Raw genomic sequence first — 27,875 nt, 5'->3', positions numbered from 1 at the left:
ATTCTTGATCGAGCCACAATCGCAAAGCCGTCGAACCATAGTATGTATATTGCACATATAATACCTCTGGCCATCTCTAGAAGTGTATGATAAGCAACTTCCATGACTGTACCTCGCAGCACTGCATGTGCGCGCTTTGAAACGCGGCACTTACGTTCGCAATCGTGTATCAACACTCAGAAAACCACGGGACTTTAGAAGAGCAGCGGCAAGGTGCTTTTCAAGGTGTTACTTTTCAGCAATCATTTTTTCTGCGCACAACGCGAGACTGGAATGGCCTGCCTGCCGAAGTTGCCACTATCATCGACCCACTTGCATTCAAGCGACTCATCGAAAATATCCCTTTGTAATTTGTAGTACCTATCTTTGTCACTAACTCCCCACTCCATCACGTAATGTCTCAACAGAGACCTTTGCGGAAATAAATAACTAACAAATAAATAAATACATATACTGCAGCCTAACATAGGGATGTAGCAGGGGTGGGGACCTTTGAGGAAATGAATAAATAAATAAATAAATAAATAAATGACATCGCGGAATTGCACCCGTGTTTACAATCTAATGAGAAGTTAGTGCTTCGGCATTCTTCCAGCAGCAAGTTCCCAGTGACACTTTAGCGCATTTTTTCACCCGTCATTGGAACGTGCAGCTAGACGAAAAAAAAAACATACGTACCAGCTAAGATTTCCAACACGCAAGAAGGTGCACACATCGCTCTCGCTGTTGGCACACTCAACATCGTCGTTGCCGCCGTTGCCGCCATCGTTTTTCGTGTCGGCTGTCGGTTCAAACATGTACGGCGAAAATACAAGCTGTCCGAGAAAGCGAGAACGTTCCATAATGCTTACAACTCAGCTATGAAACCAGAACAGAACAGCGTGCTACGCTCTGAAATGGGGGCGCCAACCGGCGACTGCCGCGAATGACGTCACAGCGGCCCCAACCAATCACGGGCAACAGCGGCGTTCGCGCGAGGCCCTGAGGCGCTGGTGCGCGTTTTCTTGAAAAAACAGCCGCTTGCATTTGTTTCCGCCCCTTTTGAACCAGATATTTGTGTTCAGGGGACTCAAAACTGTAGAATGCCACAGAGAACTCATTTTTTTCGAAAAGTGTTTCAGCTTCCCTTTAAGGCAATGTAACACATTAAGTGCTTGCACCTCTGCATATATTTCTTGGCAAACAGAACTCCTGTTCACCAGAACATATTTCTCCAGACGATATGCTACTGTACATTTCCTGTTTGATATGAAAAATCTGTTGTTTGCTTTCAAATGGTCATACCTAATGTTTGTAGCATGTATGAGCATATCTGACACAGTGATGCCTTTATTTGACAGCACAATGATGTTAAAACATCGCGTTAACCTGTGCGAGTAGGTAATTCATAGTAAACTTGCAAAAGCGCGTTACTGACAGGACAGGAGCATTGACACAGGTAAAAAGCAGTGCATTGTGTTCCTTTTACCTGTGTCTTTGCAAGTCTTTCCTGCCTGTAATGCACTTTTGCAGGTTTACAGCACAGTCTTGCTTACATTCCGACAGAATGCGATACTGCAATTCTTTTTTCTAGTAACAATGCTTTGAACATGCATTTCAACCACTTCACGCATCTCAGTTTACGCTCATAACAAGTTACCAGTATAAAATGCCTCAATTCTTTCATGAGGCAACTTCAGCTTTACCAGAAACACAGTGCCATTTTCTGTCTGTTTCTTTCTCTCGTCCCATTTCTCCGCTGCTTAGCTTCCATTTATGGAAGTGGTGTAGACAGACTTTAACGAAGAAATTGTAGCTCAGTCTTTCAAGTGGTCTGGTCTATCAGGTGACCCAAATGAAGGACAGTCATGGGAGGAAATACGCGGGAGAAAGAAAAGTTTGGCAGATCCCTCGTCTACGCGGGAATCAGTGTTAGGCGAAGCTACCTTTGAGGTTTGCGCAAATATTATGCTTAGCATTTACAGACCAAGTTAAAGGGACTGCCGAAATTAGTACTTTGTTATATCTGTTACTTTGTCATATCCATTGTTGACATTTACTGGAATTTTTCTTCCAATGGGGTGCACAATTGTAGATATGTACTAAATAAGAAGACAGCCTTGCAGCCCGCAGAGCCACTAGCCACACGGCCATGCATGCAATGACATTTGAATAAAATAACAAAAAAATCTTCAGCATGTCACATGACTTCTTAGCAACTGGTGCAACAGCCTTTAGATAGCTGCCTTCTATTGCATTGTGATGGCCTTCCGCATCCGCTTTCCATTTAGCTTGACGTGGTCGAGCAGCACGTGGCACACAACACAGCTCTCCTGCAGGTGATCGAGGAGGTAAGCGAATTTTTCTGCGCAGGCTTGGCTCAACCAGCACACGGCCCCCAAGATCATACCAACGCCAACGTGATCTCGGAGGCCATGCCCAGCTGCCAGCTAGCAGCGTGCCACAGGGAAAGGGGGAGAAGGGAATGCATGGACTGGGCGTGCCCACTGAGATTGTGCCAGGGTGGACTCTGAGGCCAGCCCAGCTGTACTGCCTGCCCAGTGCCCCGTAGAGAAATAGAGGTGTGAATGCACTAATGTTTCGCACCATCGCGCATAGACGGCTGAACAGGTAGCCATCGCCTTGGCACTCCTGTATGGCAAGAGAACCAGAATACACAATGACTCGAGGGCGGCCGTGAGAGCCTTTGCTAAGGGCTCCGTTGCCAGCAGGCCCTGGCGATCCTCTGCGGCAAGGAAGTTAACCCGCACACGATCATCCGGTTCCCCACACACATGGGCGAAATTGATGGAGCCCCAACTAATCTCAACAAGTCGGCTCACGACGCTGCGTGAGGGCTTACAGACAGAGTGGTGCCAAAGCAGCCAGGTTTGGAGGTTACGTACTGCAGGGACTATCTTCTCTCATGCAACAAACTCACAAAACACTTTTACCTGGCACGCAGATCATATCCGCCTCCACATAGAAAGCTAAACAGACCCCAAGCTCTCACTCTGAGGCTCTTGCAGACGGGGGCCTATCCCTATCCCTATTAATAAGCAAAATATTTCCTGAGGCCCTGATTTCGCACTTGCACACAATGTGGCAGCGTAGCAGACTTAGAACATATGCTCTGGTGGTGCTCCACGTTACGCAGCGACAAGGACAACACCAGAGAGCATTCGCATGTGGCTCTTTGTAGTCCTGAACTAAAAGAACAGACATGGGCAGACCATCAGGCCCGCAATGCGGCCGAGAGGCTAGGCCTCTCGGTCCCAACGTGGGAGCGGCCCACTTCGGGCTAGGAAATTAGTGCGACCTGAAGGACCTGAATAAAGTTTTTCATACCATACCATACCATACCGTGCGTAGCCGCAGAGCCAGGCATGCACAAGAAAGGTCAGTGGTAAAGTACAATAGTTAGTTGCTGCTTGTGTGCAGGTGCGCGCGGCGGCGAGAAGGAGCAGGGTTGCTCAACGACGAATTTGACACGGGAGTTATGAATTGCCACGGCGCGCGAGTGCCAAATCTCACAGAAAGCGATGTACTCGGTGCACAATGGTCGGGTATTTTTTGGTTTCAGAGATGAACCTACTTCGTTATATTCATTGGCTGGATAATTTTATTTTGTTAAAGTGAGGTTTTAAATATATAGATCTCTATGGAGATTTTATGAGGAATCTCATATACTTCATTATATCCATTATTTTGTTATATCCAGTTTTAACGAGGTTCGAGTCTAATTACATGCTAAACCATGCTTCACATACGTAACGGAGATGTTATTGGGCATATACACAATGGCACATGCCCATTGTGCAATATTTCTGCAGCGCGAAGCGCTGAAGTGTGGAAAGAAAGGTAAAGAAAGGATGAAAGAAGGATTGCAGTGCTCATGTTTGTCCTCTTGCAATCCTTCTTCCTTCACCTTTTCTTAACCTTTCTTTCCACACTTCGGTGCTTCGCGCTGCAGAAATTCTGCACCATGCACTTAAACCAACTCGGCCACATCGCTTCTCCAATTTGAAGCATTCCCAGTGGCAAATGCGCAGACATACACACTCACTGGCACAAATCCAGCCACCCAAGATGGACATACCCAGTGACCCTAACAGAATAGTCCAAATTGTCGGCGTTGCAAGACACGACCAGCAAAATGGGAGGAAGAAGCTAAGGAACGCTTTGCTTTGATATAAATTTCCCTTCTTACGGCTGCTTGGTGCTAGGTACGTGAACAATTTCACCCTCATCTTGCAGTTCAGCAAACAGAGCTGCCAGAACTCAAATTCATGTTCGCAGTAGATGTAAATTGTTTAGCGTTTTCCCTCCCAGAGTCTAGGCACCAGAGGCAAATGGCAAGGATGGTTTGACTGCAGCGAAGGCCATCACACAGCAACGGCAGCAAAGGGCGTACCGGATTTTGTCAAGGTTCTCAAGCTGCTTCTTCTTGGCATCACCATCCGCCACCACCTCCTCGATGTCGCTCACTTTCTCCGTCACCGCAGGGGTGGGTGCGGGCGGAGCAACTCGGTCGTTCTGCATCGAGAGCGCCGCCTTCTCCTCTGCTATCTGCTTCAGCGCCCGCTGGTACTCCTTCGGGAACACCTGTATCATTGTCATTCTTGTTGTCAACATCATTGTAATCAGCCTATTTAAAGTCAACAACAGGACAAAGGAGTCGTACAATAACCTCTCGCCACTTTGATTCTCTGCTACAAAAGGGAAGTGAAAATACAGTACGACAAGATGATCATGAGTGACATTGCAGTCTAGGTGCAGGACGTCATAACACTGAGTTGCTAGTGGCTATTACAGAACTTCGTTAATATGTAATGAAAAAAAAATGAAGGAAATGCACTAACTGGGAAAACATACTATCTGAAGTCACTACAAAATTCGGCAGACTCGACTGTAGTCGACATCTACGTAATGCAAAGAGTTGCGTGAATTGTTGCAGGACGAAACGTCGACATGCGCACACGTGGTGGGGCCTGAGCCACCTTAGATGCGCATTGCCATTTTTGTGGCTTTGGCAAGCTTACATTCGCACTCCTAGAATTCAGCCTGTATATATATATATTATGCATACAAGGTGTGAAGTAGAGTGCACAATAACTACAATTAAGCCTCAATATAATAAAGTCTGTAAAATTGGCAATTTGCTTCGTTGTATCGAAATTTAGTTATATTGCAAGTCGACCTTTTATGCAAATAAATGCAGTCAACGATGGATTTCTCTTACATGGAAGGGGCCGCGAAATTTTTAGGATTATATGGCAATAAAATAAAATCGAATTTGAATTTGAAAAAAATTTTGTTTAATTTGAGAGTTGGCAACTAAAGATAAGGTATCATGCCGCGTCAACAACACCTTCCCATCGGCGGCAAAAGGTGAAGCCTACAATGCTTCCTACGTGTTTAAACAGGAAGACAGCGCACGTGATGCGACGCCATCTCAGCACCCCCTCTTTGCACACGCAGCAGGCTACATCTAAAATAAGGCACGCGGGCTGCATATGCGCACAGTCGTGCGATAGAAAAAAAACTTATGCACAGCCACGTTTTTCCTCTTAATGGCAACTCAAAAGTGTCCGAAAGCGAACAAGCAATTGAAAAAATTGAAATTGATAATTGAAAAAGTAATTGAAATTGTTCACATTAACGCTTGCTGCCTCCTGAAAAGTGGAACATTCCAAAATCTCGCCAAAGGCCGTAACAATCTCTACATGCCCGCACACACACACACACACGCGCGCGCACCTTGATAAAAAGTTTGGCCGAGTCAGGCCACTTGGAGAGGAGCGAGGCCGCGACTGCAGAGCCCGTCAGGTCATAGAACTCGCGGATCAGGGACTCCACCTGGTCCAGGTCCTCGGCCAGCTCCAGTGGTAACAGGTCAACCATGATGGCGTTGCACTTGTTCCGGAACGTGCCATCCCTGCGCACCAGTGGCATACCACTTCGTTGTCAAGTTTTCCACTTAATCCGCAGCATGGATGTGCACTAAATGACAGGCTGTTTCTTCTGTGTCGATTATCTCCTTTGGAGATACTTTCACTTTTGCAAGATTTCGCGTGACTAGTGCATAGGCATCCACGGGTGACAGCATTCCTGTCACTGTGATGAGACAGAGTGCTTGGCACTATGCGAAGAACGCTGTCACTCGTTTACGCCGACGTGCCTGGCACTGTTTAAGCAAAATCTGGTGAAGGTGAGAGTATCCTAAAAAGCAGTCGTCCGAGAATTAATACAGCCCCAGGTTGCATTTTTCAAGCTGCCTGCCCCTTCAAACTGCATTCAGTCGGGGGCAAATAAGGCATGAATGAGACAATTCAAACAAGAACAGAAGAAGCGCAAGAGTTTTGCAGATGGATGTCGGATGAGGGAGCTGTCAGTTTTAAAAGAAGAGTGTAGCCTTATTTCTGTTACAACCTTCTTTGTCCTCGTTTGCTTGGGCAATGTATTCATTAAGTCATAGATAACCAACTAACACAATCCCATTGCTACACCTGCCTATTTCCTGATATTGCCACGCCACTTCATCCTCTGCCATCCCTGGTTGTGTTCTTCAGCCCACGGTACACATTTCTTTTTCTCTAGGAAATCACTTGTTATCTGCTCTATGGACTGCATGTTCTGCCCTACTCCAGTTCATCCTCTTAATCTCAGATAAAATATAAAACATCCACTGTGGCTCTCATCCATGATACCATTGTCCTGCTTCTTAAGGTTGGCCGTAGGCCAACTTTACCACCTGCAGGGCTTGCAGTACACTTATTCACATAAGTGCCATCTGCTGCCTTTCCTCATGTGTCCATCCACCTTGCACTTTCGTTTACATCAGGAAGTACTGTGCAGACAAGTGTCAGCCTGTATCATTACCAAAAGCGCAAACAAACAGACTGGACACATACAAAGTCTTTGGTGGGACTTTATCTTGTGTGTGCGTGTGCGTGTGCGTGCGTGTGCGTGTGCGTGTGCGTGCGTGTGCGTGCGCGTGTGCGTGCGTGTGCGTGCGCGTGCGTGCGTGCGTGTGTGTGCGTGCGTGTGTGTGTGTGTGTGTGTGTGTGTGTGTGTGTGTGTGTGTGTGCATTTTTTTTTTTAGCACTTTCAGTTATGTTGGTTTGTGCATGAGCGAGTGCCTCCATTTATATGTGATTTGTCAGCAATAAACTTCCATTTGAGAGTCAGCGTTCGTGTCACGTCATCCTTCCTTCATGTACAATCTGTTCTGTTCGCACTTTGGGTAAAGGTGCAGTTGTATCAGCTCAGCTCGCCCATGTTGAACCAGTGTCATACAACCAGCGGTTATATTCTGGATCCTTGAATTATGGGAATATTACATTCGAAGCACGCTGATTGGCTATGTCAGTGGCCACAATGCCTAACACTGCAATGATACTGCACTCATGCAAAACACTGCAACTTCGTGCAACAAGTGAAATCCCCAAAGGTGATATGTATTGAGAATATGGCCCAGAACATTTCATACATTGTTCCATAGGGTGTTTACTGAGCCACAGGTGGTCCATTAGTGAAATGTTAGTCATTGCATAAGAGGGGGATACAGAACAGGGTTTCTGCTGCAGTCCCGTGCGATCTATTGCCACCTGACTAGGATTTTCGAAAACTCTTCTTACATGCAGAAAGAACTTGTTTGCATTCTTGTTTTTTTGTTTTTTTTCAACAGCCTGAACATCATGCTTTTGTGCCAATTATTAGTTTAGTTTCGCTAGAGCAAGCAACATTGCAGCCACAAATAAGCCTGATTGTGTAAATACAATGCTCATGTTCAAGCCTACAGTTTTGTTTCTATTACAGCAGCTATTAACTTAACACTAATATTTATATTCAATATACATTCAAGACCTCGAATCTGAGCTGTTGCAGATTTTCATTCAACATGGTGAACAGGACAGACGAGTGGAAAATAAATGTACATTCATGAGAAAAAATTTAGACAGATGACACTGTGGAAAAACATTTTTTCTTCGCAGTCTGGTTATGCTGGCTGAAATCAAGTGGTACAGTCTGAACGCACGTATTCGACCAATGCAATTTCACATCGCAGAGCTATGCTAGAAGAAATTTTATTCTTTTGCTGATGCTGTGGCTTACGAACCCTTACTCACGAGTGTGCAAGCAGGACCGATGACCTGACCTGCCCTACGCTTGTTTTTGCATGGACACTATTTAGTTGCCATGTCAACCACCTAATTATACAGAGGTAAAGAGGTATCCATGTGAGAGAGATTAATTTCCTCATTGTAATGCAAGCACATCACACCACGTTCTGGTGACACCATGCCTTCATCAGTAGCTCGAGCATATTGAGCTTTCTGTCGAGATGTGGCAACGGGGAGGGGGGAGCACTGAACTATATCAAAACCTCCGTAATGAGACCCTCTATATTTCGTAAAATCGGATCATTCGGGTTCATTGGCAGACATATGCATTAGTTAATGGCATCGAACTCTCGTTAGCTTGGACGTGTTTAGATGCACGCCGTTAATTCAGACGACCCTTGGAGCATGGGAAGCGCAGAGTGCCACAAATGTGCAACGCAAAATAGAAAAAGTGGTGCTGGCAGCCAAGTGAAACGAAGAGGCAGAGTGCGCATCACCGTAGTTATCAGCAAAAGTGTACAGGAAAGACAGAAATGCCAAACACTTTGGGTCTATTTGTGCGCTTATGTGTTTACCACCACACGTGATACCACATTGGCAACACCTGTCTTTTGAACTGCTTAGTCGTCATCCCCGATTGCATCAGTAACGACTGCAATTTCGTCTGCATCGCTTGTGGCAAGCAGTAGTTTTGTTTTGACTTGGTGCGCACACAGCAGAAGCCATCGAAGACGAAGACCAATTCTGCCACACCCCGCACGCTCGAATCAAACCTGGGGCTAGATGACAATGGACAAACGATCTGTTGCAGATGCGCTCACCGGCAAAAAAATAATCAGGATGTGCGCATGGTAGTGAAAAGCATGTCTACTCGAATAACGATGCGGGTCTTGCACCACGGCCAGACGGGCTGCACTGTGAAGGAAGTTGCGAGGCCCTCACAGCTGCGAGCACTAATCAGCAACGAGATGACGAGAATTGACACTTCTGAACAGATTTTGTGCAAACCGAAGCAATGCTTGCACATTTATTGAGTAAATAAAGACGGAATGGCGAAGCAAGCATTTGCTTATTGCTTTCTTGATAATTTGACATTTGGTTAATACAGCCGTTTTTATCGGCCCTGTGAAATCCAAATTAACAAGGTTTTACTATACTAACAATTCCCCCAAACTGGGGAGGAATTAGATGCAGAGCCTTTGTAAGCACATCTGCTCTGTGGTAGCACACGATCTCATTCTTGTGGGGAACAGAGAAGATGTTCGCCACAAATGGTCATCACGGATAGTACATGTTCTCCATATTTTCCTAAATAAATCTTCCACATAGCCACGCATTTACGTGCATGACAATATTTTTTATACTCACGTCGAAAAAACACAAAGCCCATACAAGAACAAGTGCTCTGAAACCATTTCCTATAGCGAGATGAGTGTACGCACACGTCAAGAACGTAGGCGATGCCACCAGACATGCCAGCGGCAAAGTTCCTGCCTGTAGGCCCAAGGATGACAGTCAGGCCACCAGTCATGTACTCACAACCATGGTCACCCACGCCCTGCAGCAAGAGGAGAGGCAACGATTAGTTTTCAGAGTGACTTTCTAGAAGATTTCTGCAGGTGGCTGCATTATATATTTACAATACAGTCCACACCCGTTATGACAGATCCACATACCAGATACTTAAGGTATAAAAAACCATACTGCTCACTTTGTTTGGTCTCCCTATATATATCATTCCTAAAAAAATTCAGTCCTTAACACACCTGGTTATAACGAACTATCGGTTCTAATAGACAAACTTCGGGGCAAATTTTGTACTTTGCTGTGGCAATGTGAGTATGCGCAGCAGTTCACTCTGCCCAATCTTTTCCAGCAACTTGTGAAAAATGCTGAAAGACATCTTTCCCTAAAAGAATGAACACACCAGTGGGAAGCTTCATGCAATAGCATGCTATGCAATGCACTGCTGGCTAACAGCAACTTTTTTTGGGACAATTATGCAAGTTCATCTTGATGCTGAGCAGATGCCGAGGGTGCTGCTGGGCTTAGCATGGCCCAGCCCGCTCTGCTTATAATCTGGAGTGGACAGCACCTCAAAAGCAACTGCCGATAAACTCAAAAACGCATCGTTTTGGGAACACTATCTTATCATCTCATCAATTCCCACATAAGAGGATATGGGCTACTAGTCGCAGTGTCTAGGATGCGATGCATGTGTTGCGGACTAGCTGCTTTGTAATGCAGTGGTGGGCCATGGACGTGGGCACAGACTTGAACTTGCCTCATAATGCAGCTCCTGCTCATGCCAGAGCTTTGACAGTGGTCATCGCTTGTCACGGAAGATAAAATGAAGACATCACTGTATTCCACTGACCATTGTTTTGCTAAAAACAAATTTGAGCCAATTTTTGTACCAATTAACAGAAGTGGTACAGCGGGTAGGTGGCTGCAGCAGCATAAATATCGCTGGGGCTATTTTTCTCACAGACAGGAAAATTTGGCACCTGTGCGGGGAAACTGCCACCTACCGAGCCAGCATTTAGAAAACAGTGGATAGCAAGGTTCTGCGTCACAACAGTACATTTGTATCATTGCTGTAAATATTTTTCTTTCTTTCTTTTAACTTTGAGCCTTTTCATTGTTTTTGTGATCGTCTCCAGCTTACTATAATCAAACACTTGACGGTAGGGTTTATGCAATGTTCTGCCGTTTCACAACATACCGGACTTGGGATGTAACAGACCTTTCTCGTTAGATTATTATGGACCTTTGTAAGAAGTGTCAAATGTACCTTGTAGGACTATGAAAGAGCATTGAGTAAGGAGTGATACATAGTAAGTAACGCAAAGCAACTAATGAAGGACTAAAAAACTAAAAGGCAAACGAAAAGCCTACATGTACAGCAACATTGAAACATCAATATATACACAAGATTACATATCAATAACATTAACACTGTGGAATACAAAAGAGGAGGCAAAAAGTGCAGATGGCACAAAATAATACAAAGGCACACACATATAATGGCTGTGGCAAAATTATATAGAGCTCGATACTATAATGTGTGTGCAGTTCATTATGAGAACATTTAGGAGATATCGATGCGATGTCATTAGGAAGATCATTCCAGTAGTATTGCATGAGGCAGTCCTGAAAAGTTAAATGTCCATGCATTGCCAAAGACGCACATGAAACGCGTTCATATAATGAAGGCGACGTGCCATGCACATGGGTGATTGTAGCCGCACTTATGAAGGAAACCAAAAAAAAAGAAAAAAAGGTTGGTTTCTCATTCTGCAGCAAGAAAAGTGGCCAATCCCAGTGATAATTGCAGTGCGGCGGCATGCAAGTCACATTCAAGCAAATCACGAAGGACTGAAAGAATGGAAAACGAAATAAAATGTTAGGAAATATCGCTCCAGATCCCCTTACGCTTCTGACCGAAACACACAGAGCCATCCCGCAGTCAGATCTTACGGCAGGCACCAATTCAACGTAGCCCAATTCTGAAGTCAATCCCCAGCACACTCCTCGAGTAGTCTCAAACATACCTCAATGACTGCAGTGGCGCCTGAGTTGCGCACGCAGAAGCGTTCAGCCGCAACGCCGCGGAAGAACGCTCGGCCCGATGTGGCACCATAGAGGCACACGTTGCCGACGATCACGTTCTCTTCAGACTTGAATTCGGGCGGCAGGTCTTTGGGTGGGAATATCACCAGCTCCCCTCCTGACAGCCCCTGCAAGCATACATTCACTGGCAGTGTTATGACACTTTGGCAATTGTCAAAAATGACAGCAATGCTTTTTGCTCATCTCCGTTTCCAAAATTCACTTGCCTGGCTCTCCCCATCAAACAAATAAAAATGAATGCAACGAGAACATTCATAAACTCAGTGAGCATTTTACTAGATAAACTGACCTAACTTAATTTCTAAAGTCTTAACCGCTACTATATGATAAAAGTGAACTGCAAGTTCCTAATCTGTAGTTGTTTTGTTGCTTCAAATCCCCTCCGCTGTTATTAAACAAACAAAACACGGGGAACGTGTGTGGTGGTTTAAGTCAACGGAAATCGGAATTGTGCAGTTTCGTTTCTACTCTTTGAACATGCAGCAGCTTTTTAGAAAATATTTTGCCCGATGTCAGCCACTGAAAACAGTCCGTTTATCTTCCCAAAGCATGATTCTTTTGTTACAAAGATGGCAGCTCCGCAAGCCAACCCAGCTCACCTTCCCAACATAGTCATTGGCATCGCCTTCCAAGGTCACGTAGACCCCCCGCGATAAGAAGGCACAGAAGCTCTGCCCCGCAGAGCCCTTGAGAAACACGCTGATGCGAGATCCCTCAGGCAGGCCCTCCTCGTCATACTTTCTGTGCAAGAAAGACCAGGCAAACCAGAGGGCATGATTCTTTTAAGAACAAGCAAATTGTCACGCTGCAGTGACTGTGAAGAATCAGACACTGCCGAAAGCACCAGTTGAAATTTAACTTTTTTTAGGCGAACTCGTGCCCAGAAAGCCAAGCAACGTTCCAATCGCAACGACAGCAGAGTGCACAGTCATCGGTCGCAATTTCAGCTTGGGAGTCAAGACCGTCAGCTATTTACATGTGTCACCGTACATTTCAGAGTAGTAATCTCCACTTCTCGTGTGCACTTGAGAATATACAACAGCATTCACATCAAACATGCAATCTGATTGTTCTTTTGTTATAGAATCAGCGATAACTTTCAGGGTTTTCCGGGTACAGTAGGCACGTCCTGCACCAAGTGACAACATGATAAAAGTGATAATACGATGAATAACTGTCACCACCAAAACGTAAAATAATGTACATGTGACAAAGCCAAGGAAAGTGAGAACAATTTTCAGGTATTCACTGCCATTCTCCTTCCCATCCTGTACTCTCAACTGACCAGTGTACCGAACTACCCAGCAAGCACCTTTCATGCCTACAGCAAGAAGCACATGTACTCGCTCATACTGTTAGATTTAGCATGAACACAGGCGGCCCTGACACCATCCGCCACCTGGGCCTGGGGAGATGACAACCAATGAGCAAGGAATGTGGCTAGTTGCGAGCAGAAAAATGGTGCAACAGAGTTGCACCAACTAGCTGTAGGCTCGGCACATCAATACGTGTTCTTGTGTGGCCGTTACTGCGGTGCATGCAGACAAATATGCAAACAGAATATCTCCCAGCTGCTTGGATTCTTTGATTATGGCAGATGCTCAATGCCTGTGCTGGCTGTGCCCGAGCTGGGATGCTTGCTTTATGTGCTAAGAAAGGCCACGTTGAAGGCAGATGTGCAGGGGAACTATAACCATTGAGACATGTTTAATAAATTTTAGGCACGTTGCAATTCCTGCATGATGCAGAGCAACGTGCTTTTCATTGCCTTTTTTTTTAAATTTGCTTTTCATTATGGGTTACAGAAAATCCTTTGAATAAGGACAAAAGTAAAATAATGGCACCAAAAGCAGAACAGGTAAAAACACCAAAGGTGCTGGCGCTTTGCAGTCAACCACAGCCTTTTGTATTTTTACAATGCTCACTGCAGCAATGTAAGCTTCCTAAACGTTTTACACATTGTTGTTGCTAGAGCACGAGCAACTTTCACTGGGCACTGCTGCCACTCCGTGTTGCTTGTTTGCTTCAGCCTGACATGTGCTGAAAGAAAGTTCACACGACTCTAACCGTGCCCTATGAACTATGAGAGACTACTTGGAATGTGGCAACCTCTACGTAAACCCCGTTTTTTGTGCCATTGGGCGGGTACTGAAAAAAATACAGGAGGCTATGGCTGAACCTACCAAATTGCACAGCATTCCATCTTAGTTCCACGTGTAACTCACTTGGCGATGTGGTAGCTCAGCGTGGTGGCGAACGCTCGGTCTTCATTGGTGATGTCCATGTGCAGAGTGACCTCCTTGGATCGACCCTCAAGCACCGCCTTGGACTGCTTGATGAGCAAGTTGTCCTGAGAGCAAGGTCACAAAAAAGTACTGTGACGCGTGTACACGACAGACGCAAATAGGTAGACAGGTGACAATGAGAAAACTTAAGGTCTCTTCTAGGTGAACTCAAGCCTGCTAAAACACAGCACAACATGGCGGCAGTGATGGGGACAACATGGTTGGGAGGCTACCAATACACCAGCTCACAAATTTGTCATTCTTCTAAAGCTTGTGCAATGCCTGCTTTACTATATGCCTGCCGCGTCGCTCATTTTCCTATTGGAGCAGAGGTCGCCTTGGTTCAGGGTAGTTGCGGAGAGACAGAGCTCACTGCAGACCCTATTCCCTGCTGCGGAGGAAGTGATGATCACGAGGCCGGCAGGCACTCAACCATTGGCTTGGCGAGAGACCATGGGTACTGCCTCCGGGATCGCAACAGATGGTGCTATAATCTTGAAGGCAGGGGAATGGAATTCCCATTTGGAGCAGCCGCCGTAACTAGCAATCGCAGTTGATGGTGATGGAGAGGAGGAAAGAGGAGACTGGCCGGAACCAGCTTCTCGACTCACACGGCAGGCATCTTTTAAAGGAGTCATTGGCTCTCGTTTTTACTGTATGCTATAAAGTCTTGGACAGTGTGCATGAGGAAACAGTTTTAAATTCATGCTTGTATAGTGCACATCTTTTTTTTTTTAATTACAAATAACCATTTTTGAACAATGAATTTATACTATATGGATTCAGAGCAAGAAGAAATATATATTTCAAATCTGCAGACATCGTAACAACTAACTTCAGTAGCATGAAATTCACCCTAATATGCGGAGTGTTGCCTCACCCCTTAAAGAAAACCCACCCCTGTTTTTGGTGTTATTTGATAGTTTTTCCAAAACACCGAAAGATAGCCCAATTGGGCATCTACATCCTTGAGCATCCGTGTCTAACAAAGTTGTGGCCCGATTGTTTAAGCACTGTGGCTCTGAATATCTACGGCCCACTGATGAGTCCAAAGACAGTGAGCTACACAAGTGACTGGCATCAACGGTTCCCCATTCTGCTGCCCTGCCGACCACGTCTGACGAAGTTGTCGACATTTTGTTTGACAGCAACAGTGACTGTTCTTTGGAAGGTATTCAGGAAGACTGAACAAGGGCGTATAAACAAACTTTATCATCCTTTGGCTACGATGCTTTTTTGCTGTTCAATATTTCTTGATTGTACACCGAAAGTTAGATCACTCCCTCTTTTTACCCAGTTTGCTCTAGATTTAATGTAGGCTATCTCTTGGGATATTATGGAAGCTGAATTGGTAATACACTAGAACTCCGATAAAACAGACACGGACATAAGGATGATCAAATGACGAAGTACATCAAAATGCAATTTTTTTTCCACTGAAATCAGTGTGCATGCTTACAGTAAATATATCAGCTATAATAAAGTTAACTTCATGCTGGATGCAAATTTGTTATAATGAAGTTTCAATGTTGCTGAACAACTTCACTGAACAGTGCCAACAGTGAAACTTCCAGATTCCACATTGATTCCATATTTTATGCTATTCAGTCATCATGTTCGGCTAAAATCTAATATACATCAGGAAAAATTTTAACTCGAACATGGACAGTATACTACTCGCACTTTTCTTTATCAATTGTAAGCTGCAATAAGCAAAGAACAGTGAATATGGGAAAAAGACAAGCCAAGTTTGGGTCTGCCTGATACTGTTTGAACTCATGCTCCTGCTACAATTCAAACAAACAGGCAACAAAGGTGCATCCAAGTCAAGCATGATGGTGGACAAAATGAACGATAAACAATTCCCTGCTGGTCGTGAAACAGCATTGGTTGACCACTTACCATGCGCTTGCCAAGCTCAAAGTCCTGTGCAATGCTGCCCCCACGAATGTTGGTTCCAGGTCTGAGGCTCAATGCATTGAGGAGAATGGTGTCGAGGTTGAGGAGCTTCGCCTTGGGGTTGCCCTCGAAGGGGGCAGCACGCAGGAGGTCAGTGCGGCCGACAGCCTCCTGCAGGCTGTGCAAGCCAAGCTTAGCCAGATAGCCTCGCACCTGCAAGCGTACAAGTTCAATGTAGAGATATCAGATCATTTACGATTACATTGTAGGAGGCTTAACTAAAGTCTGCAGAGGAGCTGTACGCATTTCGAAAGTGTACTAAAGTGGATTAACACAACAAACCGAATAGCTGATTCAGTCCTCAGACAGAGCAATTCATCGACTTATTCATTTACGTATTGAAATATTAATAACAATGTACAATAATGAAACATTTACAGTGCTCATTAGACACTATCGTCTGCCAACCTTATTGCACCAAGCATCTTCACCTATCTGTTTCACAGCACATGGGACATAGTGCCATTGGAAGTGCAGTGCACACTTTTAATAGGCGGCAACCCAAACGCGGCGCGGTGCTAAGTGAGAGTCTTGTTTCACTCTGGCAGCATCGCACATTGACATTATCCACCAGCTCGATTTCGTTTAGGTTTCCAGGCTGTCTTGAAACATTACGCAATAGGAAAATGACAACTTGCGTCTCGGGTCACTTGGGTCCCACCAGCTCTACGCTCATTGGCTTCTCATTGTGTCACAATGATTTGCGCAGAGTGGGCATGCCAATCGAAAGTTGCTGTCAGGCCGAATTCGAGGAGCACAAATGTCAGCTTGCCGAAGCCACAAAAACGACAATGCATGTTTGGGGCTCCGCCAGCTTGGCGTGCGTACTGTGCTGCAGCGATACACACAAAGCTTTGCATTACATAGACGTCAACCACAACTGAGTCTGCAAATTTTTAAGTGACTTCGGATCATACGTCTTCCCAGTCTTTTCTTGCACTCTTTACCGAAACATATGATCGAGGTTCTCCTGTATTAATGTATATAGATCACTATCAATGCATAATTCTTTTCAATTTCATATATAATTTTCATTTTTCAGGAGTAGCATGAGCATTCAAGTGTACTGTACCTTTGCTCATGTAACCAGCACCAAAATTTTTTTTAATTTAACAGTGAAGTCGGGGTGCAAGTTATATGCAAATTCCAGCTTGAGCTGTAGCTTCAAATTCAGCGCATGCCTCGCTGCCCTGAAGCCAGATCTCAAGACAAGGTTCCCCCCATTAAAAGTTTCATTATACTATAGGGAACCCCACCTTATCCCCACCCCTGCGTGTTGAAAGTTCCCTTTCCCCTCCTTCATGGTCGCCCATTTTCCTACTCTTTACGAGTCACGATTTTGCGTTTAGTATTTGGCAAACACTGCACGCAACATCGGCAAACTCATACGTTACCCATTCTTGTGGCGCTCTCTCACTCCACAAAAACTGCTTTACAATATGAAGGAAACCTGAATTGCTGTTGGGATTTTTAGCTAAGTCGCATTTGCTCCATCATCGTTGCCCATGCGAGGGCTGCTTCATCTCGCACTGTCATCCTCTGTCATGCGAATGCTAGCTGCGAAGTGATCCAATTCATGTCACATGTCACATGACCGGTTCATCCTTGATCTGGACGAATCTCACAACTGCGAATGGAGACTGTTTTTGCAAAGATTTGAGTGTTTTCTTATGCTGTTATATCTGAAAAAGATACATGCGGATATTTTTTTTCCAGGCTGTTGTAATTGGGGATGTGGGTTATACGAGGAAAAATACAGCACATGTGTGTTTTGTAATGCATACTGTGGTACGGTTATGGATAACTTGCCTATGATTCAAGATGGCATATCGTTCAAACATAGCATATGATTCAAACTGATGTAGAAAATATGGTTCCGAGTTTTGCATTGCATAGTACATACATATATCACATATACATTTATTGTTCCTTGTTTACGTTCAATGCTTACATACTTAAACAATAGCCACCCAGTCTTGCATAAAACAACTTCTGCTTGAGCAGGCTGGCAAAACTATCGTGATATTGATCATAGTGTGGTACATACCTCCTCGGCTAGGAGGAAGAGGAAGTTGACCACATGCTCTGGCTTCCCTTCAAACTTCTTCCGCAGCTCAGGGTCCTGGAAGAAGCATCATCCAAGCGTAAACATGAGACGTGAGAAAACAAGCTGCAACAGTTTCTGATGTCAGAAACTGACGTCACTGCAATACAATCATACTGACCCCCTTGCTGACTCCAACAAAGAAAGCAACAACTCATATAGGTCCCATGATTGATCGTGTGACTTTGCCCAAAAAAATAAATAGCAAGTATGCCGGTCGACGCCTGTACTAAAAGGCTGTCATTACTCATTTCTCGCACTTCATGCTTGGCATCTAACTACTACTTGCAGATTGACTGAATATACATGGCAAATGTACCGCACTTTTTTTTTTTCTCAGCATATTGACAAGGTGCCACCCTCACACGGGACCAAACCTTTTAGTCAAAATAATGTCAGTGCAGCCAGAGACTTGTGCACAGCCCGGATCCCTGGACGTACCATTGCATCACAGGTCAACGCACAGCTCTCGCAATCTAATAGCGGCACGGGGAACAATGCAGCACACATATAGTATTCGCTGATGCATGCGTGTGGCATTATGGCACCGAATGCAATTGCTTCTCTGTTGGAAATTTTTTGAAAACAAATTTTGGCCTGCCAAGTTGGGGGTGTGACCCTTACACGAGTCTATACGGTATGTAATTTTCAAACAGATCCTGACATCTGCTGCAATGAATTATGTGTTGCCAAAATAACTATCTCCCTTTCTGCTTCTCGGTGCTTAGAAAACACAATGTCTTCCCGGAAATTACCCAATATAAAGGATCGGTCAGTTGTAGGAATTCAGTCCGCCAGTGAATGGTAGTTCGAAATTAATTTTAACACGCTTAACTATCATTTGAGCCAGACAGTTACTTAATTTATTGAACAGAGCTAAACGGCCTCAATAAAGCAGCATTTTGATATGTTGATGACTATCTTATAAATGTGCTTGCAGCCTTTTGTTACACAGGGTGAAACTGACATATAATCCAACACGTGTTTATTAACATAACTAGATTTTAAGTTCGGGGCTCCTGACAATAACCAGTCTCATTTTCACAATATTACCATCCGACACGCAGCATATCATGTAGAACTATCTGCCGCAATGCTCAAAGCCTGTCCTAAACCATAGTTCTGGTCATTCTAAGTTAGTAAAGAGAAGGACTGCCTTCTCTTTTATTCATGCAGCATTGTTAAACTCTTGTATACACACCTGGTGGCACGCAGTGTAAATGCAAAACTAGACAGCCTTCTTTCTGCTAGATTCCTTACGTCTGTTATTCCTTCAGTTTGCCAAAACTGCTGCAAGTTAATAAATGTGACGTTGCAAAGCCTTATTGGCAGGATAGAAAGAAAAATGCAGCAGTTATTCCATATCTGCACAAAATCTTGCATCAGTAAAGAAAAGTTGGTTTACAGTTAGGGATTGAGGTTCCTTAAAGGCCACTTATTTGTTCTGTGCTAACACGGTGACAAAGAAATGTGACCGAAATGCATGAAAATTCACAGTAGAACAGCAACTTGACCCTCTGCTCCTCTACCACAGTGACACTGGTGAGTGACATGATCTGATGGTATTGTTCTATACATAGCAGCAGTGAGGCGCGGAGAGGGCTGTGGCATAGGAGAGCTCCCTGCTCAAGAAAGCCAACATGAAAGATAGGGTTGGCCTTGAATGCAGCATTAACAGCTGTTCGAAGTAAAAAATTCAGCTCTAAAACTTAGTGGCAGCAAAACAAAAAGAAGAACAAGACGGGCAAAAAAAAATACAAAAAGACCAGCAACAGCATTCACACACACAAATTCAGGCAGCCAACAGAGAAATACGTAGGAGTGAAGCAGACACCTGTGTTGCTATGCCAACAGGGCAGGTGTTCAGGTGGCACTTGCGCATCATGGTGCAGCCCATGACGATTAGCGGTGCAGTCGAGAAGCCGAACTCGTCCGCACCCAAGATGGCAGCCACCATCACATCAAAGCCTGGAGACAAGGTGCCAGAAACACAAGCGCATTATTTGGGTTGCGATTAGGAAATCAAAGAAGTGCGAACAACTCTGTCTGTAGCTTTTTTAACAGCTGTGCACACGTTCAAATCATCAGCAGTCAAGTCATTAACAACGCTCTCCTCATTCCTCTTCATTAAAACCTCCTAGTCACTCGCAGGTAGACATCGTGGACTAGGTCAAGTTATGTAATGCGCGGAGCGGATAAATGGTGGTCTGTTAGAGTAACATAACAGAAGCCAAGAATGGCCATCACATTAATTATAATTCTCTGTTACCTTCAAATGCTATGTTGATCAGTGTAGAGCAAAAGATTATTTCTACTAGGGGTGCATGTGCGAATACTTGAATACTGTATTCGATTTCTAATCAAATAGTGAACATTAAAATAGTTTGATACATGAATTGAATAACTGATACTCGATCTCTCGAATATTCCATTTTTCATATTTCAGTACCTTCAGTGAACGACCCAGCCGTGATCGGCCAGTGCCTTGACACATGCAGCGTTCCCACGACATGCGATCTCTATTGGTAAAAGGTCCGACCAGGTTGACCAGACTGATCGAAACCATTAACGCTACATGGAAAGAGGGAACTACAAAAACGGCGTGTATGTGTATCAGTAACCGCTAAAACAAGACGATGTACGCCAGCCAGTCTGGAAACGAGCTCGAGCACTTCCAGTGCATGGGCAATAAACCTCAGTTCTTTCATCTTTACTGTGTGTGTTGGTCTCATTCTTACACGGTGTCAGAAGTGGCCAGTTCCCACGCTAAAGTATGACTGAGCTTCTGCCTCCAGAGCCGTTACGTTTCGGTGATAATGTGGTAGACAACTGGACTTGGCGACATACCACCTCAACTTCAAAGACTGTTCATGCGACTGCTGAAATACGACTACCTGTTGCGATTTGTTCCTGGGAAGAAAGTGGTTGTGGCTGACACCCTGTCGAGAATGCAAGAACAATGCATGTTGGAGAACTGTACAGAGGACTTGGAAGTACATGCCACAAGTGTCTTGGACGACTGAGTGAGCAGGAGAACAATGGACAGACTGAAAGATGCCACAGCTAGGGACCCAGAGCTACAGCAAGTCATGGAAAATCTGCAGGTGTCAGGGCCTATGAATGGGGTGTGGAAACAATACACCAATGAATTGTCAGTGGTGGAACGGGTACTGATGAAAGGCGCCAAAGTTGTCATTTCCTCCGAGCTTAGAAAGAAAATGCTCTGTCGGTTGCATCGGGGGCATCTGGGCATAGCCAAGTGCAAATCACGAGCACGCAGTCTCATGTTCTGGTCTCGGATGGCAGCTGACATAAGAGAAATGGTTGAGCGGTGTCCAACCTGCCAAATACGTGCATGCAAACAACTGGCTGAACCCCTGCTGTTACATGACACGCCCAGTCACCCTTAGTACAGGCTGGGAGCGGACTTGTGCGAACATGCTAGCAAGCATTACCTAGTCGTGTACTACAATGCATACTCTACCTATACAGAGGTTGAGGAGTTGCACAGAACCACGACAAAGGGAGTCATAAACAAACTGCCACGAATACTTACCCGTTATGGCATCCCCCACGAACTCTGCACTGATGGCGCTTCCCAGTTCACAGCCAAAGAATTTAAAGACTTTACTGTGATGTTTTACTTTGAGCCCGTCATCTCCAGTCCCTACTATCCGAAATCGAATGGGCTAATGGAGAAAGGCGTACATATCATCAAGAGGCTGCTCAAGAAGACAGGATTATCAAAGGAGGAGCTTTGGCTTAGCCTCCTCAACTACCGTGCATCACTGCTGGAAGATGGTGTCTCACCATCCCAGTATCTCATTGATCGCAACAGCAGAACGCCATTCCCAGAGCCTTGTTTGGATTCACCTCAGCAGCTCTCAAACCCCCCAAAACACAAGCAGAAGATGAACAGAGGACAGCAGCTCCCACTGCTCCACCCCGGAAACACTGCCCAGATTCAGTCTGGAAACAAGTGGGGCATGGAAGCTAAAGTTTTGGACTTGGTAGCCCCCAGATCATACAGAGTGCTAACAGAAGATGAAAGTGAATTCAGAAGGAACCACCAAGACTTATGGAAAAGGAAAGAAGCATACAACTCAATACCACAGCAGCTTCATCCTACAGGATGTAGCGCTGGAGGCGCGGGAAGTCATCCAGGGCTGCAGGGAGCGACCGAAGCTCAAAGGGCCTTCAGGTGTGTTGACACTCCGTTAATGAATTCAAAATCAACAGCAGCAGCAAGGGAACAGTGTACACCGCCGAGACATCTGGAAACACCTACAGCATCCTTGCCAGTAGTGGGAGCAAGGACAGCTGTAGAATGCCTTCCTCCCACATCTCCTAGACCAGCTGGAGTGCATGGGGCAGATAAGCCTAGAGGGTCGTCCAGGAAACAAGCAGAGGAGCAGCCAGCTGTGCAGGCCCCAGGAGGAGCAGCAGAGACTGTTATAGAACACCGTCATACTACATCTACTGGGCCGACTGGAGTGGTTGTTGCAGAACCAAACCGACGGTCATCAAGGCTCAGTAGGACTCTCCACCGATTTGGCTACTAGGACTAAGACGTCCTGTATAGCCAGCTTTCAATGTTAAAGAAAAGAGGATGTATTGGTAACTGCTAAAGCAAGACGATGTACGCCAGCCAGTCTGGCAACGAGCTCGAGCACTTCCAGTGCATGGGCAATAAACCTCAGTATTCCATGTTTACTGTGTGTGTCGGTCTTGCTCGTAGAGTATGAAAAGCAGGGAAGCATGTGTGAAGATTGGGTCAATTAGCCACCGGAAGGTACCCTGATTGTATCGGATACACATGCTCAGTGTTCACACATGCAGATTCGTGCAGTTCAGAGCTTTCTGCCCCCATGCGAGCACACCGACGAACTTGGCACATGTGCTCGCCTTAGTTGCTGGCCTGCGGACGAGAACACCGCTTCAACACACGTCAATCTAACCCAAACGCGTGATCTCGCGACCGATCACTGATAAGCGTCCTGTAGTAATATATTAGCGACAGGCTTTCCACGATGGATTGCGGCTCGTTTTCACACTGGCCAGCGACCACACCATTGGCCACAGTTAGCCCATTAGGCCTAATCGGAGCTACGTCGTTGGGTGTCGATGACTAAATGTACCTTTTCGTACCTAGTCAACACAGCTCTATTAATAGCAGTTGCACGATCCTCAGAAAGCCGACAAACAGCCTTGCCAATGAAAGCGAGTGTATGAGGGATTACCATTGTTCATGGCTGCCATCTTTGCGAAAATACTATACGAAGTGGCCCCGAACTCTTTCCGAACGCCATTATAGGTGCACACCAGTCCCTTATCGTAGCTTCAAGTGGCCCATCATAAGACCAGCTTTAGATTTACATGGCTGGCTCAAAAATGGGCATATGTGACTATAGTGCGATCACTCCCAGCTGCAGATGACTTTATACAGATGGCAGACGGACATGGACAGGAAAAAAAAGGGAAGGAGGGAGGAAGGGAGGCATCACACGATCATGCTGTGGGCCTCCACAGTTTACAACTCTACCATGGGCTCTGGCCGCAGTCGACCTGTGCAGCACCAATGATGGCGCGAAGCGGTGCCGCTTGTCACGTGATGCGCATTTCCCGCTTTTGTCCTTCGCAGAGATTGGCCTTAGTGAGCTGAGAGTAACTTACAGAAACCAACTGCCATAGATATGAAAAAAAAACTTTCCTGTTTCCTGGAAGAAAACTGGAAAGCAAAAATTTCTAAGCAATAGAAGATTGCCATTAAGCACAGTATGGCCAACTAATAAACTGAAAACCCCATTAGTATTTAGGTGGTGGATGGCAGAATGAGACACAAAAGCTGCCGGCGGCAATTGTGTGCAGCACAAGTTGGCCCCATTGTTTTCAGTGAATAAGCCCAGGCTTCTTAGTATTATTATTTTTTTTTGCTATTTGTTAAGCTTCAGAGGGAAAAAAGCACTTGCTTCTATTTGACAAACATTCTACATATATAGAAAAAATATTTCCCAGAACTACGTATACAAGCTTAGTTGTTATCTGTGCAGGAATACTAATTTGGTGTTCCATTTAAATAACAGTACAGAATACTATGCACCTCTATTAATATGTACTTAAATTACCGATAGCTAGCAAGATCAATGTGATTAGCCTTCTAAGAACATGCAGCACCGTTTCTGCACAAAATTTGGAAGCATAAAAGTGTGTGTTAAATTTTCCGATATTGAATATTCGATTCAATATTTGCCTTTCTTTTTCTTGATTCGATTCTACATTTGATTCAAAATCTACTATTCGGTATTTGCCCAACCCTAACAATTAGGAGGTGTGATGAGATTAGGAAGTAGCAAGAATAGGATAAAAATTGGCTGACGCAAGACAGAGACAACTGGAGTCAGAAAAAGCCTTTAACATGCATGTATACTATACAGTCGAAGCTTGTTATAACAAAGTCACATCTGGCATGAAAGTACCTTCACTATATCTGATACTCTTCAGACATATATTCATTGCATGCCGATTTAGGCGAGAAAATTTCTATATTTATTTAGCCATATCCGATAATTCGGTACATTTGTATTCATTATATTGAAGTTTGACTGTAGTATGATGATGAAAAAGGAAGCCATAAGGGGAGCTGGTGGCATGCCATCAGGTGCTCGATCGCCTTTTCATCAGCATTCTTGATAACTGTAGATTTTTGTTTTGAGCTGCCTGTCTGTCTGTGATGAAACGTGCAGTGCATACCTGTGCGTATCTGCCCGTCAGCCTGCAGAACAATGCGCGAGCGCAGGTCGTTCTGCACCAACGTCTGGTGGGTCTCGGCAATGCCCAGCTCCCAGGGCAGGCCCGCACCCTTGATGCCCGTCCAACTGCTCGCTCCCGTGCCTCCGTCGTGGCCCGAGATGGTGATGTGCTCTGCCTTGCCCTGCCATCATCGGTTGGGAAAGGCCTTGTGTACAACGCTGGCATCTTTCAAGGCACAAGAGATGAACTATAGCGAGGTGTATGCGTGTAGAAGGTAAACACAATGCCTGGAATGGTGTTGGACAAGAGCGAGATCAGTCTTGAAAAAGCAGTCACGGAAAGCCTGGCGGTGATAGCTTAACGTCAAACTACTTTTCATGCATGCGGGAAAATTATCATAGTCTTTCGGAAGTGCGTGACATGAAAGCACTTACACTAGCAACTCTCATAAACCTCCGCAGACACGAGACAATATTTCTGGCAGCTCTCTAATAATGCGTTATCATGTTGTACAGTTTCGACAGTTAGAGATAATTACTTGCAGATTTACTGCCACATGCACCAGTGAAGAGTTTTGGTTATTTGGCACATTTGCTGCCATGTATCTGCAATGATTTACAATAGTTTCCTGCATTTAGTATACTGCCATGCCATGCAGATGCAACAATGACGAGCATTTATTTCTTTTTTTCAACTATCATATGTGCACCTGAAATAAGTTCTGGCTGGTACTTGTACATATGTTACCATGCCATGTGCTAATGCACATCCTGTTACTTTCTAACAGGCATACGTCATTGCACTGCTCAAGAGTGATGAATCAATTTTTCTTTTCTTTTTTTTTAATGTGTTATGGGCTACAGGTAACACACATGCACATGCTCTTTCCAAATTAAACTGAAATGTGCAACAGAGTATCATTTTAACTCTATCAGAGCAAATCCTGCATACGTATTAACTTTAATAGCAGTCCCACACTAACTAGCCCAAATCCACAGTTCTTCGTGCTTCTCAAAGTATTGGCTTAGTTATTACTACAGAAAGTCCTGGAAACACAGTGCTCTGGTCATTTCAGTTAAGTTCACTGACTACACTATAAAAGAGAAGGTGACCAAGGTCCACTTCTGAGGAAACTATAATAAAAACCTTTGCAGAACAATGTCTTCCCTTCACGTTTTCTGCTTATCGACAGCACATGTCAGTTTAGAACAGAATTAAGCAATGATTTTATGAACCCAGATTATTTTATTAATTTTTGAAGGAGACCAAATATAAAGACCAGTCTTGGCACTGAACAGAGTAAAACTGATCAGGTGCTAGGTTGCTGCACGAAGTGATGTTTTAATTATGATTACCTTGAAAGATGACGATGCAATGACATGGCAGCTCACATGGTTAGGATTCATTATTTTTTTTTCCTATAAGCCAGAACTTGCCTCACTCAATGAGCTTGCTATATCTCCACATCTTTATTATTACCATAACACACCTTCACACTTGTGAAAGTAGCAGAGACAGCCAAAAAATGACAACAAGAAGCAACATTCTGCCAACCATACCTTGGCCACACCAGAAGCGACCACTCCCACGCCAACTTCGGACACCAGTTTGACAGAGACGCGAGCATTGGGGTTTGAGCACTTGAGGTCGTAGATCAGCTGGTAGCAAATAAAGAAAGAAGAGATACAGGATGGAACTGCTTCAAACAACAGGGCAGTACAGAATCTGAAACTACATATGCATACACTCTCTCAACGTGACCAACCGACCGACCAAATTATTGGATTGATTGATTGATTGATTGATTGATTGATTGATTGATTGATTGATTGATTGATTGATTGATTGATTGATTGATCTTAAGATATTAAAGCTATCTGACAACCTGGGGTTCTTTAACGTACAGCTAAATTTAGGTATGTGAGCATTACTGCATTTTGCACCCACCAGAATGTTCTCACTGTGGCCGGGAATCAAACCCTTGACCTCATTCTCGGCAGCAGAACACCTTAGCCATTGAGCCACCACAGCAAGTAGGACTCAACTTTCTTGGATGTAACAAGACTTGACTAAAAATTTATGGATCCCTAAGCTATCCTGCTGCCATTGATATTTAAAGATAATGAAAGTAGAGGAAAGGTATTAAAATGATATTTTCAATGAACAGAACGAAGCGGTGCCTGACAGAGACAAACATGACAGCAAGGACACCAGCCTCACCTCAGCCAGGTCCTCAATGGAATAGATGTCATGGTGAGGTGGAGGACTGATGAGGCCCACACCGGGAACGGAGTGCCGGGTCTTGGCGATGTCCTTGCTCACCTGAAAGGCACCAAAAGAGTAGCACACCTTAGCTAAAATTTTTAAGGAGATTTGTATATTAGTCCAACACATTGCTAGTACCCTACTGTTTGCCTTGTTAGTACTGTATTGGTATTGTAAAAATTTTTACAGTCGAATTCCGTTAGTTCAACTTTGACAGGACTGACGGAACTGATAAGGATCTAGAGGTTTGAATTAAGAAAAGAGGCAGAATAAATGTCCAAATACACTGGTGCTATGTTCAGTGGTATTTACCATATTTAACCGCTTCTAACACGCACATTTTTTCAGAGAAGATAGGTTCGAAAATTGCCTGCATGTTACAGTCCGATACGAATCTGACGTTTGCAGCACTGGCAACAGCCACCATCGGAGCTGTCAGACACAGCATCACCGCCGTCACAAAATGGCAACAGAACACAATTTAACTATTGTTTCTGTCGGGTCATTTTTGTGCTTCACTACAACCTTGAGTTGTATTTCCAGCCAATAACTTTTGGAGATACCATCACTTTCGCAATATGTTGCACAACTTGGCCCCGAATGCGTTGGCATAACTGGACCCAGCGTTTCCTGCGCTGTACCAGGCTAGCTATCTTTGCACAGTGCCAGGAACCCAGAGGATACTTCGCAAAGTGCAATACAGAGTATCGCGAAAGTGATTAGCAGTATCTGTAAAAGTAATCGCTCGAGAATATACTGTCCCGGTGTACTTTT

General features: G+C 44.7%; 1 protein-coding gene across 1 annotated transcript in view; it reads right to left on the bottom strand.

Moving 5' to 3' along the window:
* The window catches only part of LOC126523642 (uncharacterized), a 265,996-nt gene that overhangs the window by 47,928 nt on the left and 190,193 nt on the right, over positions 1-27,875 (bottom strand). The window contains exons 23-34 of the mRNA XM_050172240.3: positions 27,057-27,158; positions 26,396-26,494; positions 24,837-25,017; positions 19,921-20,054; positions 18,030-18,104; positions 15,926-16,135; positions 13,964-14,088; positions 12,338-12,479; positions 11,660-11,845; positions 9,548-9,663; positions 5,740-5,917; positions 4,394-4,584 (exon numbers count right to left, since the gene is read on the bottom strand). Coding sequence (XP_050028197.1) covers positions 4,394-4,584; positions 5,740-5,917; positions 9,548-9,663; positions 11,660-11,845; positions 12,338-12,479; positions 13,964-14,088; positions 15,926-16,135; positions 18,030-18,104; positions 19,921-20,054; positions 24,837-25,017; positions 26,396-26,494; positions 27,057-27,158 — 1,739 coding nt within the window. The remainder of the gene's footprint in view (positions 1-4,393; positions 4,585-5,739; positions 5,918-9,547; positions 9,664-11,659; positions 11,846-12,337; positions 12,480-13,963; positions 14,089-15,925; positions 16,136-18,029; positions 18,105-19,920; positions 20,055-24,836; positions 25,018-26,395; positions 26,495-27,056; positions 27,159-27,875) is intronic.

Source organism: Dermacentor andersoni, chromosome 6, assembly GCF_023375885.2.
Source record: "Dermacentor andersoni chromosome 6, qqDerAnde1_hic_scaffold, whole genome shotgun sequence".
Lineage (NCBI taxonomy): Eukaryota > Metazoa > Arthropoda > Arachnida > Ixodida > Ixodidae > Dermacentor > Dermacentor andersoni.
Note: the sequence above shows the minus strand (reverse complement) of the source record. Positions and strands in the feature narration are given on the sequence as shown.